Raw genomic sequence first — 14,896 nt, 5'->3', positions numbered from 1 at the left:
TTATAAAGGTGTGAAGTTGTTCTTCATCGCGGTATCTTTTGACAAATAAAGAGAAAATCGGAGGAATCAAAGTGACCCCATTCCCTGTTCGTGTTGTGGGTCAGCTGCCATCATGGTTTTAGCCATCATTTTAGCACCATCACCTCCTGATCTTTCTTCCCGTGCTGCTGCTGCGGAGTGGATGTCAAACTGACATCTATCCCTCCATTCATTCATTCCTTATAGTCGCTTAATCCAGTTCAGGGCGCGAGCACTAAACAAAATTCACGTCTCGCCATGGAGGAGTTGCAGCCTCGCCGCTTGATGGGTGTATTTATATGGACGAGCTTATTTCTGCTGGGCAGCGGGAGTTCCGCACCTGATTCCTCGGGCCCGTCTCCTGCCATCCGCGTGCCACTGCGGCAAGTCGCTCGCGGTGAGCAGCCACCGCCGCCTCCACCTGCCGCCGCTGCGACTGCCGCTTCCGCCGACGCACGCGGTGCCGCGGGACGGAATCTTGCGCGCAGACGGAGAGGAGCGGCAGCGGGCGGTGTCAGCTTCGTGGACATGATCGATAACCTCCGTGGGAAGTCCGGTCAGGGGTACTACGTGGAGATGGCCGTGGGTTCTCCTCCTCAAAAGGTAAAGGTTTGATTCCATTAAATGCCAGTGCTGCACGTGTTATCTGTTTCTTTAGTCTTATACAAAAAATACTTAGAATAAAAAACAAATTAAGTTTAAAAGGAGGACATTAAAATTATTTTAGAAGTGCATAAAATATTCATTCAAGGATTGCTATTCAGTATTAAAGCCCGTCACTGTCAGTATTTATTAGTTTATAATGCTTCTGGCTGTCCTTGTAAAATGCTAATTTTATCTTTTGTCTCCCTCTGTTTCTCTACTCTTAAGACTGTTTAGATTAATAGCTGATTACTTAACCCTTTCCAATCCCTTTCACTATTTTTATAACTTCAAAGTGGTCACAAAGATCAGTGTTGTATCTTGGCAAAAATATAAACAACCCAAAAGACGGCATGATTAAGTACCAGCAATTTCACAAACAAACAGGGTAGTATGCAAGAAAATTTAGCATATTCTCTATTTTTTTTATGGGAATTTGTAAGTTAAAGTCAGTGGACTGAAAAGTTTCTAATCTGGTTGAAAAATTCTGTGGCCAGCTCTTCAGTGACAGATGGCTGATGTGTGTGAGGACGAGAGAAAGAACTGAAAGAACCTGACAGATAATGGAGCCATTAATTCTGCAGAGTGAGAACTGCCAGCTGGGTGCAGCTGCGGTGCACAGGCTGGCACACAGAGGGTGACGGCAGAGAGGGGGAGTCGGAAAGAGAGAGGAGCTGGGATAGAGGAGAAGAAGGAGAGGGCGGCTGAGGATGAAACAGAGGAACGAATGAAAGGGGAAGAGATTAGGGAGGGGTCAGGAGTAAGTTAGAATGAGCGAGAGGGAGATGGAGAGAGGAAAAAAAAACATCCGGGAGGATGTTTGGTGGAAGTATGAGTGAAAGAGGATGTGGGAGTCAGATAAGGAGTTCTCCGGAAACAAATAAAATCATATTGGGGCAGCAAAAGAGAAAAAAACCTATGAAGAAGCTCTGAGAGATGCACCAGCTGAGAGACTCCCCCATCCTCTTGTTCTTTTCTTTTGTAATGTTTCTAAATCATATCTGTTTAAACCTGTGTGTGATGTGTGTTTTCTTAACATCTTTGGTTAGTAACGTGAATGCATGTTATAATGTTTTTATAGACCAGATGGTGTCTCTTGGCAACGGAGCCAGCATGATGACCCTTAACCCCTGAATAATCAATATGAATGCAGTTATTGGAAAAATGTCAAATCTCTTTGGCTCCCTTTTAATTTTGCTTGACCTTTTAATGCCTTTAAATGCCTTCCAGCCTGAAATGAAAACCTTTTATATTAAATTCCTCGTTTTAATTTAGACTCTAAAAGCTGTCAAATTAAAAATGTGTTCAAGACTTAAACACAAAACATGAACCATGAGGAAACATTAACAGAAATGCACGAAAAAAAAAAGCAAAAACTCTTTGCAGAAGTCTAACAGTCTTCAGGAATAATGCTCCTGGTTTCTTTAAGAACTTTTTAAAGCTCTTTTTTTTTTGGATGTTGGCTTCCTTTTCTTTCATTTTCTGTCAAAATGATCCCACAATGCTTTAGTAATGTTGTTATCTACACTCTGGGGAGGATTAATTGCTCCATGCGAGCTGTTCCCACAGATTTTTAGTCGAGTTGTTGTGTGATTTAACAAATATCTGAGCCTTTTCTCGCCATTTCCCTCTCTGATGAATCCATTCTTGGCAGCCATCTTTCCATGGAGACCATCTCTGATGAAGTGCAGTGAACCAGACTGATTAACTGAAAGATTACGTTGCATCTTTCAGGTCCCATGTCAGGTCTTTGCAGATTCTTATTTTTTGCTCTTAATAAAAGAAAAGAAATCCAATAAGCCAAGATTCTGTATACACAACTACAAAATGAAACAATACATTTACACCTTGACCATAATGACTGCTGGGATAGGCTCCAGCTTCTCTGCGACCCTTAACTAAGCAGATAAGAAAATGGATAGATGAATGAATGTATACCTTCATTCAATCATTCATTCATTATCCTCACCGTTTAATCCAATTCAGGGTCGCGGGGAAGCTGGAGCCTATCCCAACAAATGGCAAAAGGCAGGGTACATCCTGGATAGCTCGCCAGTCCATTGCAGGGCTGAATGTCTACCTAGAGAGTATAAATCACAAGAAATAAATAAAGTAGATAAATAAAGCAAACAAATAAAATAAATGCATCACATACATGTGACGTGCATAAAGCAGTGGAACGAAGTACAAACTTATTAACTTACGTCCAAATTATTCAAATAAGTATTTGGCGTATTCCAAATCTTTAGTTGTTGACTACCAATAATTCATTAGACGTCGGTGCACGACTTATCATGCCAATTAACATGCAAACATTCTCTGTAGCAGCACAAACACCCTAATACACCCTAATACACACGTGTCCATATTACAGATTTACATACATATATACTAACATATATATATATGAGGAGTCTGGCTTGGGTCGTCCAGGGCTGCAATCCGGCAGGTTTTCCACGTATCCCTGCTCCAACACACCTGACCCAAACTCAAATCAGTCATTGTGTAGAGCTGTATTAGCTATTTAATGGAAACTAGGTGTGTTGGAGCAGAAAAACATCGAAAACCAGAAGGACAGCAGCCCCTGAGGACCAACTTTAGGCCCCCTGATCTCTACATACAGTATCCCCAGCCACACACCTGTACAGACATATGCACATACAGAGGATACCCCACTCATTCCTGTACCTCATGCAGGAGAAGTTTTCATACATTTTCTTGAACTGGTGAATCTTCTCACATTCCTTTAACTCACAGGTGTCAAACTCCAGTCCTCGAGGGTCGGTATCCTGCAGGGTTTTGTTGTCTCCATGCTCCAACACACCAGACCTATACTGATAAATAGGATGACAAGGAACTGCTGGATCCATTATCTGTGTTGTCAGAGGGGAATAACAAAAACCTGCCGGATATCGGCCCTCGAGGACTGGAGTTTGACACCCCTGCTTACTGAAATGCTAAATTATTCCACAGTGTTGCTCCACATACCGAAATACCAAAAGCTTTCCTCGGTGCTCGCACTCTTGGAATTTTAATTTCAAATTATATTGTAAAATCTTTCTTTCTACGTGAACAGTTTTGCAACTCATCTGCTGCAAAAAGTTTTATTTTATGTCTCACTTTTCCTCTATTTGTCTTCCACTTGTTAGGTTTCTTCACATTGTTGATATATCCCACGTTTTCAGCAGCTAGATCTGTTGGAATCACCTTGTTGGTACAAATATACTAGTTCATATCTCTTCAAACAGAATATCTCAGGCTTTCTCTTTTGTAACAGATACACTTGGAGAAATGTGAAAAATTTATAGTTGTGAGTTGCAAAAGATACAAATATATAACTTTAAATACTTTTTGTGTGGATTTAACTCTGGTTTATCCCTTCAGCTAAGTTACATTTTCAACCTTTTTAACAACCTCATCAAGAACAGAAAGCTATGAAAAGATCAGCATGTTTTCATTTTGTTTTTATTTTACAAATGGATGTGCTAACCTTTAGTGATATAGTAATGATCCTTAAATAATCTAATTTTGTGACAGTAATGCTTACTTTTGGCATTACAACCAAAACCAGCTGGTAGAAATGGACCGGGTTAAAATGAATAAGATTCATTAGAGTTACTGAAATATATGGAAGATAAAAGGGTTAATATTGACTGATTTATTGGTTATTATTAAGTAGCTTAACAAAGCAGGAGGGAAAAACCCATTTATTTGAAGGTGATCAGGTGGAACGACTGAAGTGTAAAAGCAGCTAATGTCCAAAGAAAGACCTTCAGAACGCCTGGATAACTATCACTCAAGACCACTTTGAAAGATTACATGCAAGTCTGCCTGTCTGAAGGTGAAATAGCAATATGTGAAGAAATGAGGGGCACAAGAGAGGGTTTTGAACACAAAACAGCTTAATCTGTACTATCAGTGGCACCACACTAATACTGATAATTCCTTCATTTTACAAGTGACATATTATTAAATCTTCATTGTATTTACATGACTGTTTTCTAAATGATGACATTCATAAACAAGCAGTAAAGAACCTCAGTCACAAAAGCTTTTTCAGATCGTATTATCTTTTCAATGAAACTATCTTTGCATATATTTCTGCAGCATTTAAAGCTCTTTAGTCCTCTCTGTGTGTTTCTATAGCGATTGCTACACTGGGTGAAACAACTGCGCCAGTAAAGGCAGAAAAGTCTTGATATGATTAAAATGACTCTGATTCATTTACGGTAACAGTCAGATATGTTGCAATCTTTTCTGGTAATCACCAGATAGTTTCTTCTCCATATTGATGGATTGGGGGGGGGGGGGGGGGGGGGGGGGTAAACAGAGCGGCTGGAACAGACAGGCTCTCTGCCAAGGAGGACAGGAAGACGGAGAGGAAGGGAGAGCAGGGAAAGACATGAGGGCTCAGTGTGTCAGGATGCAGCATTTAGTATTCGTGTGTATTACCTGGTGACTCAGAGAGTGCGTGCGTGTTCATGTGTGTGTGAAAGAAAACAGCTTTATCCCGGACAGTCAGCAAATTTCTCTCCCAGAGAGGAGGACTGCACAAACAGCCTCATGACTGATGGTAGCGATGCTAGAAGAGAAAGATCAAGCAGGGGGAAAAAGAAAAGGAAAGACAAAGCCAGGATTTATTCCAGGTTGGCAGGCCCGGCCCTTGAGACTGTTGCACTTCTTTGGGTATTTTAAGGAGCCAATCCATTATTGAACATCTTACTTTGGCTCCGTGGCTGCATGTCTGGGTCTTTCTCTCCCACTTTGTCCTTACCACGAACGACTGATTCTTTGAATTAATCACAAATGGTTTACACTTTTAGTGAATGAATTAAGCAAATGCACCATTGAAACTGTATATTTTCCTTTTGTGGCTGGGGGGGGGGGGGGGGGGGGTGTTAGAATGGGAAACCTGAGAGGAAGGGAGGATTAGAGTGGAGACAGAAGGGACGGAGAAGGACATTTAGGTCATGAGGAAGCATTGCAGGGTACTTAAAGAGAAATGGATTGATAGATTACCCTACAAAGAAGCAAAGATCTGATTTAAGTAGTTTTTTTTTAAGATTCAAGCAGCATTTTTTCTTCATGATTAATATATACATTTTGTTCCTCTTTTGTCACTAGTTAAATATCCTTGTGGACACTGGAAGCAGTAACTTTGCTGTCGGGGCAGCTGCTCATCCTTTCCTGCGGAGATACTACCATCGTTCACTGTAAGTAGTGACACCATCGTCAAGAAAAGCCGAAAGCAAAAACCAAGTAATTTCCATTTTATACTGTCCATTCGCAGCTCCAGTTCATACCGTGACCTGGGTAGGAGTGTTTACGTTCCCTACACTCAGGGTCGCTGGGAAGGGGAGCTGGGCACCGACTTGGTCTCGGTGCCACACGGTCCCAACGCCACGCTTCGCGCCAACATTGCTGCCATCACCCAATCAGATCGATTCTTTATCAATGGATCTAACTGGGAGGGAATACTCGGACTTGCATATGCTGATATAGCTCGGGTAAGAACGTCCTTCAGGTTCTGAGAGATCACATTCATCAGTTCCCAGGAAACACATCATTCCTTGGTTAATGTATCATTAATGGACTGTAGCTAAATTAACATTAAATAATGTTTTGTAAAACATGAAATTGGGCTGCAAAACAGAAGAGAGAGAACAGGAAGAAGTGAGCTAAAAATCACATTTTAGTTTAATATTTATGCTGTGTTGCAGTTTAACATGCTGTAAAGTAAGAATTTACAAGCTTGTAACAGGGAAATGCAACTAGAATGCTCCAAATTTGGATTTCTGATGTGGAAATCTTAAGAACTTCCCTATCTCTGATCTCAAAACCTATCATGGCCACCCAGCACATAAATGAGGGAGACAGCTAAAGGATCAAACTATTCATTAGCACTTTGTCAGTTTGTATTTCATTAAATCAGTTGCACATCAAACATATTTTTGTGGTGCTTGCATGTGTACAGTGAAATATGTTGCTAGTTATTTGCCACGAGCTAGCATGCCCTAAACCAACTTACTGCTAGAATACAGTTAGTTATAGATCTTGTGTATGGATCTGAAGACTGTTTGGTAGATGAGACTAGTATTTAACTTCTTTGTTTAAATGAGAAGGGTCATTAAAGAATGTAAATGGCAATTCAGAGTTTTCACATCACAACGAACCTAATGCCATCTGTTTAACATTGTGGTGGAGGTATCATGGTTTGTGCTTGGTTTGCAGCATGTAGATCAGCCTGGTTTGTCCCATCTGTTGGTCTATGTAAGAAGTTCAGCATGCACTGTTGATGGAATCGTAAATGTGGACTTACATTTATAAAGTAAAAAAAAAAAAAAAAAAAAAACTTTATCCAAATAAACATCTTCCTAACAAACTAGTCCAAAGAGATGAATGAAATAAAACAGTGAATAAAACACATCATAAACTCGTCATCTGCTGTCACGACCAGCATATAAACATAGACGTTGTTCTCTTCGCACTTTACACCAGCAACTGCTGTACCCAAGAACCAGTTCAACGTATTTTAGGGGGCAACGACCCCTGGATAGTCAAGGGGACTCGATTTAATGAGGCGAGATTTACACCTTTCTTTGGTTTGGTGTGCTTTCACACTGCATTACATAAGGCATCAAAACCACCTCAACCATGTATTGCAGTAGCATGTATCCTCCACTGCTCGCTATGTAGAGGTATTTCCCCAGTCTGAATATGCCCTTAAATGGTTCAGATGATAGCATTTTACTCACGTTGTTTAATGACTTGGATATCCCTAGGGTCGCACCAACATGGAGCGGATAGAGTTGCTCAATTGTGTGACAAAAATGTGCTCAAAACAATCACTGCTTAGACAAACTAGAAATGATATGTTGCTACTACTATCTGTAATGAAGACATCAAACAGGTACTGTCCCAGAAATACTTAGTCGCTATGATTAACCAGCTTTTTATCCTGGAATAAAAGTATTTATTTCCAATGACGCCTTAGATCTTGGGGTGTTTCTGCAGTACAGTAATACCACAATCTTTGTCCCTGGTGGAAAAATCCAAGAAGTTGCACCAAAAAATGGAAATATGTTCCAAAATGAAAGGACAACCATTACAGATTCCGTATGACTTGTACTATCATAACATTGACTGGTCAAGAATATAATTTCCGACCCTATTCATGTTTTTGTAACTTTTTTTTTAACCTAATGTTTGAAATCCAGTATGGTATGGTATAGTATGGTATGGTATAGTATGGTATGGTATGGTATGGTATGGTATGGTATGGTATGGTATGGTATGGTATCATCTCATATTGTATCGCATCGTATTGTAACATATCGTATCATAACTTATCGTATCGTAACATATTGTATCGCATCGTAACGTATCGCATCGCATCGCAACGTATCGTATCGTATCGTATCATATCGTATCGTATCGTAAAGTATGGTATCGTATATTGTGACTGTGTTCCCTATCCTGAGCACAACCAGACTCATGGAGGGCATTCATCTGGCTGGGCATGGAGAGGACAGGACAGAAGGATCAAAAAGCAAAAGACCTTTGAGCCAGAATAGAAGAATAGACATACAAGTTGATAATGCCAATATGGTTATATCTTTATACATGTAAAATCAATCGTATTGTAGTGTCATATCTCATTCAGTAATGTTTAGACTAAAATAAAACATTCTAAAAGGGTGAAACCTTCAAGCGCACCTGGATGTAATTTGATAGCAGTAGAAAAATATTTTAGAAACTTGCTTTGGTCATTGAGACCCTCATTCAGTTTTTTCTGTATCTGTTTGTCTTCCAGCCCGATGAAACACTGGAGCCATTTTTTGACTCTTTAGTTCGCCAGACTTCTGTCGCCAACCTCTTCTCTCTCCAGCTGTGCGGTGCAGGGTTCACACAAAACTACTCCTTGGGCAGCTCTACAGTCGGCGGCAGCATGGTGACACACCCACTCATACACTCAGATCATGTAATGGTGCTCATCAATGAGCTTTGAGTCAGAGTTTTTTTACTTGTGCCCTCAGATCATCGGTGGAGTGGACTCGTCGCTCTATGTCGGCGAGCTCTGGTACACTCCCATCCGCAGGGAGTGGTACTATGAGGTCATTATCGTGCGTATTGAGGTGAATGGACAGGACCTCAACATGGACTGTAAAGAGGTAAGAGCAGATTGAAGCAAAGCGATAAAAGCTGCTATAGAAGTGCAATGTGTGACTCTTTCATTGTCTTCTGCAGTATAACTATGATAAAAGCATTGTGGACAGTGGCACCACCAACCTTCGCCTGCCTAGAAAGGTTTTCCAGGCTGCAGTCAAGGCTATAGAAGCAGCCTCCTCGGTCAGTTTTTATGTTATAAATACCCTTTCATACTCTGACTTTCTGTTTCTCTTTGTAATGACTTAGCTGCTTCTGTCTCTTAAAGCATTATGAATGCAGGCGATGCAGTCAACTATGAAAGGATTTAATGATTAGCCTAGTTCTTGTTACCTGATCAAAGGAAAGCCGCCTCCACATCTGATGCTGATGCGTGATGAGCCATCATAAGAGAAGAGTGAATGAACGTCCCTCTGATTCTGCTTTTCAGACAGAGCAGTTTCCCTCTGGGTTCTGGCTCGGAGAGCAGCTGGTATGTTGGCAGGCTGGCACCACACCATGGCATATCTTCCCAGTCATCTCCCTCTATCTGATGAGTGAAAACCGCAACCAGTCCTTCAGAATCTCCATCCTACCACAGGTAATTACAGCACCTGCTTCTGCATCGGAATGCTGTTGCATTAATAAGACATGATAGACAGTAATATTGTGATGATGCAGCAAAGTCTCATAATCCTAAATATGTTAGATATAAACTTTAATAGTTTGAGTTGTGGGTTTGTACAAGTAAAATTTTAAGTAATTTCACGATTACAACAACGTAAAGCTGGGGAAAGTATGATGAGAACATCCTCACTGGAGTCCTGGACGTCTGCCTATGACATTAAATCATTTCAAGATATCTACAAAACTTGAATTTTTTTTTTTTTTTATAAAATGCAGCAAAAAATGAAATCTTTAATGTATTCATTTGTTTGACTCGTAAATTCTGGGGTCTTTCTTTGGAAAAGAAGTTTCCATTTCTTTGTTAACCATGACAGGGAATTGCTGCAAGAGCCTTTTTCTCTCATATAAGCCTAATTTAAAATGAGTGCACTACAAACAAAAACAAGAAATGTTTCTGATTCAGTATGACTCAGAAATACCTTGATTGGCTCACCATAGGAGGCTTGTGGGCTCCAAACACCCTTCTTTACCCTTCTGTTTGACCTACTTCACCCTGTAAATTGTATGTATATACAGGACAACTTGGACAACAAATGTACCAAAGAGCTACCAACTCTAGTTAACTGGTAACAATGCAATCACTGATAGTTATCTTTTAATATCCACTGAAAAGGTGTGAGCGCCCTCCAGTGGACAACTGTGAAAACGACGGCATGGCTTTTACGACATGGTAGTGACATGACCCTCACAGTCCTCAAATCCGATCACTGCAGAGAACCTGTGGAAAAACCTCAAAAGGGCACTATATCCTAGTTGACTAAATAATCTTCTTTTTCTAGAAGAAAATACTGAAAATACTTAAAGCAAAAGCTGAAATTTTGTTGGAGAAATAAAAGCACTGAAGAAAAAATGTCCCAAATAAAAACAAATAGTAAAAACTCTACACATCTAGAACATCCTAAAACCTATTTAAACTGGCTGTGTAATCCAACAGGCTCCAAAATATGACATTTACTGAAATATTTCCCAAAAATGTATGAAAAGAATTCAGATTTATTTCTAAACTAATCAATCCATAGATAATATATTTGTTTAACTTGATTTAAACGCGCAGTAAAATCTTGGGAGACAAAACTAATGAAATAACACTGAAGTGAATGTAATGCACACTGTTGAACCAAAGATTTTTTAAAATCTTTTTTTGTAAAGTTTCTACTTAATTAAAAATGTCAATAAACCTTTTCTCCTTTCACACGTGACCTCACTTTGTTTTGCTGACGCAGCAATACCTGCGGCCAGTAGAGGATGTGGCCTCCGCTCAGGAGGACTGCTACAAGTTTGCTGTGTCTCAGTCCAGCACCGGGACCGTGATGGGGGCCGTCATCATGGAGGGATTCTATGTCGTCTTTGACCGTGAGAAGAAACGCATCGGCTTTGCTGTTAGCACCTGCCATGGTGAGGTGGGATGATATGGAGACGATAGAAACAGGTTTATGTTGCAAAAGCAGAAAAGAGAATGAAATGTAGGGATGGAGGGAGACATGAGACAATACAGGATATTATTTTTATGTTACTCTTTCAACCTCTCCCCTGTTTGCAGTGCACGATGAGTTTCGAACAGCCTCTGTGGAGGGCCCGTTCCACGGCGTTGACCTGGAAGACTGTGGCTACAACATCCCGCAGACGGACGAGTCCACCCTGATGACCATCGCCTACATCATGGCGGGAATCTGCGCTCTCTTCATGCTGCCTCTGTGTCTCATGGTGTGCCAGTGGCGCTTCGCCCGCTGCCTCCACCCACACGGCGACTTCTCCGACGACATATCACTCCTAAAGTGAAGAGGAAAGGAGAAGCTGGAGACAGGAGACGTGGACACAGAAAACACAGGACAGAGGTGGCTTGTGTTGAAAACAAAAAGGATGTTGAAAAATGAAGGTGCTGTTCCCTGTCAGCTCGGAAGAGATTTTTCAGGAATATGATTTAATAAGTATAAGAAACACTAACATACACATTGAGCCTTGCTGCCCTGGAGCTGTTTGTGGGGATACCTAAAGCCATTATGAACTTAAGGGACAAGCAAGAGAAAGATGCAGGTGTCAGCATCGACTTTGCCTGTTTAACCTATGCAGATCAGCATGGCTAGAGGAACCGATGTGGGGAAAAATGCAAAACAAACAAAAACAAAAGTGTGCTTTTTATTATAAATAGTGTAAAAACAAACCACAGAGACGGACTGGATTTGGATATTGGATCTAGGAAGGATTTGTCTCTTAGCTTTAAGTCCTTTGATCAAACCGATCTCTTAAACAACAGCCAAAATAAAGACTCACGGCAAGATGAGGAGTCCATGTATAGAGGTCTGAGCAAATGAACATGTGGCTACATGTGTTGGTTGCTCTTATGTCTGTGGCTTCAGAGGGAATGAAATGTGAGCATGCCTGTGTGTGTGTGTGTGTGTGTGTGTGTGTGTGTGTGTGTGTTGATAGAGCTGTTGTGATTGAAGATTATAAAAAAAAAAAAAGGTTTAAAGAAAATGTTAAAAATCTTACTTATGAAAACGAAAGAATGATGCTGCATCTATAAAATGACACTATTGTTGCACATGCCAGCAAAAAATCCCGCAAAGCAAGTGAAGTATGCATAAAGAGGCTGTTAAATATCTGACTGTAAGGCATTTATACGTATGAACCGGGCCTGCTTGGTGTGAAACCGAGGCTACTGATCACAGTCGGTATCAGATGTCACTTCTTCTTTTACTGATAGCTTAAATGTATCTATTGTACATAAAACGCGTGCATTCCAGATCTTTTATTTGTACACAGAGTGGTCATCCCTGCAAATTTCCGCTTCACCCATCTGTTGATTTTCACATGCAACACATGACATGTTAACAAACCAAGACTTAATAGGGCTCCTTTCACAAGACACACAAACAGCCAAACTCACTATATTTTTCAGTGGGGACCATTTGCTTCGAGAAGGAAACCATCCCAAAGTATGTTACACACTCAAGAACTTATTTACATATAGAAGAGACACTTTGTGTTGTCTCTAACCGAGCTGTAAATAGATCAACTCAGAACTGGATATTTATCTGTCAGGTGCTGGCCGCACTGTTGACAACAATAAAGTACTTATTGTAACTGTAAAATGTCTCAGGACTTTTATTTAATACACACAGATGAATGCATACTCGTACAATTTATGTTAAAGAGTGCTGAAGAAGTTGTCGTTAATCTAATTAACATGAATAGGTGGTTTGAATAATAATTCAACATCAATGTCTGCTAATGAGAATCTTTTAGGTATAAAGTGCACAGTGGCCTTGTTTTCAGTGTTTATACAACTGCAATATATACTGAATCATTGTAACTCTATAGAGCCGAACATGACATATATATACATACAGTTATTGAGTCATTTTGCATCATGCATGGTTAAAAACTTTGCTCAAAACCCTGTTTAACACAATCTAGTACTTGTCTTCTAGCTCAGCATTTTTCAACCACTGTGCCGTGGCACACCAGTGTGCCGAGAGAGATTATCAGGTGTGCCCTGAGAAATTACCCAATTTCACCTAGTTGGTCTAAATAACTCTGTGTTCCCAGTGAAGGACAATACAATTTCTTTTTTTTATGTTTTATCTGATTTCTATTCAAGAAGCTTTTACAAGATGAACTTTATATTACTTATATGGAGTTTAAAAAAAAAAAAAAAAAAATCATTTTGGTTTGTGGTGTGCCTTGTGATTTTTCAGAGGAAAAAAAAGTGTGCCTTGGCTCAAAAAAGGTTGAAAAACACTGTTCTAGCACCAGGAAGCAGAAGACTCAAGCATAATATTTTGACAAATTAAGTATTCATAAATGGTAAATATTCCTCCCATCCAAAGGAAAAAGTTTATTAATATGAAGTCTTTACATTTTGTGTCTTAGACAGGCACAAAGCAGAAAAAACCAGTAAGAAGACTTCCCTCTGACTCATACTTTTAACAGTACCTTCATAAGACCAACAGGGGGCACTATTAAGCAGGTTGGTGTTTAGATTGAAAGGTGGAGTGGAAGGCTACACAGCTAAATATTAAAAGGGAATGCAGATAAAAACCAGTCATTTGGTACATTTACATTTATGTCTATAAACTTTACAAACTAATCAACAAACAAATAAAACACACAGAGAACCAAAAGAGACGATTTGTGTGATTAGTTGTTAGGGTTTGGTGGAGGTGAGGACCCAAATGCAGGAACAGACCCAGGAAGGCTGAATGAGGAATTTTTGTTCTCAGAACTGAACTGAAGGGAAGCGAACACAGCAAACCAGCAAACAGAACTGAAACAAAGGGCTACAAATACTGGGAAACCAAACAAGAAACAGGTGGAATGAATGAAACTAACAAGACCAGGTGAAAACTATGAACAAAGGCTACACAGGAAACAAGGCAAGGAGACTGAACAGGAAAAAAAACTACAAAACAAAAACAGGAAACCAAAACTGAGAATGACGCCTGAAACTTCATATCATGACATTAGTGGGTTTGTTTCTGCCTCATGTTTTCAGAATGTGTCAGTAGTGAATAAAAGTGCATCACATCACCTGTTTTTCACCTGAAACCTCTTATCTGAGGAGAGTGGGTCATACAGCTGCTGGATATCAGCCAAACAACAAGAAGTTTCATCCAGATTATTCATTCTTAAACATTTACTAACTTTCCTCCCTGGTTTTTACTGCATATTTTCAGATTTGTATGTTTTACTCCTCTTGTAAGAAACTTGTGAAAGAAATTTCTTCATCAATCTTCTTATTAATCCTTTGTAAATGTTGTCATCGTCTCATACTTATGATCCTACGGTGTAGAAGTTTAACTTGACCCCTGGACTGGTAACAAATGTGTGCTTTGTGAAAGACATGAAGCGTCAAATCAACACCTGCCAAGATAAGAACATCCTTGAAGATGAAACTCGATCTTATTCATAACTACACTTTGTTATTTTTCCTTTCCTCTGCGTGGGAAAGTCTACACATCATTCTTTCTCTTCAGAACCTCATCAGACTCTGTGTGTGTCTGGTGCTTCCTTCTACAAGCTTCTCTTTTCGTAGTTAACCTTAACTTCACTCATCCAGACTCTTGATGATTTTTCCACAACAACTTGGCATGTTATGAACAGGATTTCGAGTGACTGAAGAGGACCCAGCGACAGTGTCCGATCAACCGGACTGTGAAATTCAATTCAGCTTTATTTGTATAGCACCACTTCACAACAGTGTTGTCACAGGTTAGATGGTCTTCTCTGAAGTGACTGGCTCCTTGCAATGAGGGATGCTTTTTGCTCACACACACATATCTTAAGATTAGTGCTATCAAACCTTTAAGAGAAGACAATGCTTGTGACTTTTCTCAGGGGCAGATACAAACTTTCTTGGTGGAATAACCATTAAAGCTGGGGTAGGTCAAGTTGGAGAGCTAGC

The 14,896-nt window shown here is 40.1% G+C and overlaps 1 protein-coding gene across 2 annotated transcripts; it reads left to right on the top strand.

The window, feature by feature from the left end:
* Nucleotides 1-276: 276 nt before the first annotated feature.
* On the top strand, nucleotides 277-11,271 carry bace1 (beta-secretase 1; the record flags this gene model as incomplete). Of its 2 annotated transcripts, none has more annotated exons than XM_079246920.1 (9): nucleotides 277-621; nucleotides 5,785-5,873; nucleotides 5,951-6,167; nucleotides 8,474-8,611; nucleotides 8,697-8,831; nucleotides 8,908-9,009; nucleotides 9,257-9,406; nucleotides 10,716-10,887; nucleotides 11,033-11,271. In XM_079246920.1, 9 exons carry the CDS (start codon nucleotides 277-279, stop codon nucleotides 11,269-11,271), a joined length of 1,587 nt encoding a protein of 528 aa, XP_079103046.1. The 2 variants fall into 2 exon arrangements, with proteins under 2 accessions (XP_079103046.1, XP_079103047.1); XM_079246921.1 differs by having other exon boundaries at nucleotides 472-621; nucleotides 8,549-8,611.
* Between the last annotated feature and the right edge of the window lie 3,625 nt (nucleotides 11,272-14,896).

The sequence above is a fragment of the Telmatherina bonti genome, assembly GCF_933228915.1.
Source record: "Telmatherina bonti genome assembly, chromosome: 9".
Lineage (NCBI taxonomy): Eukaryota > Metazoa > Chordata > Actinopteri > Atheriniformes > Telmatherinidae > Telmatherina > Telmatherina bonti.
The sequence above is the reverse complement of the archived record's forward strand: the minus strand, read 5'-3'. Positions and strand labels throughout refer to the sequence as shown.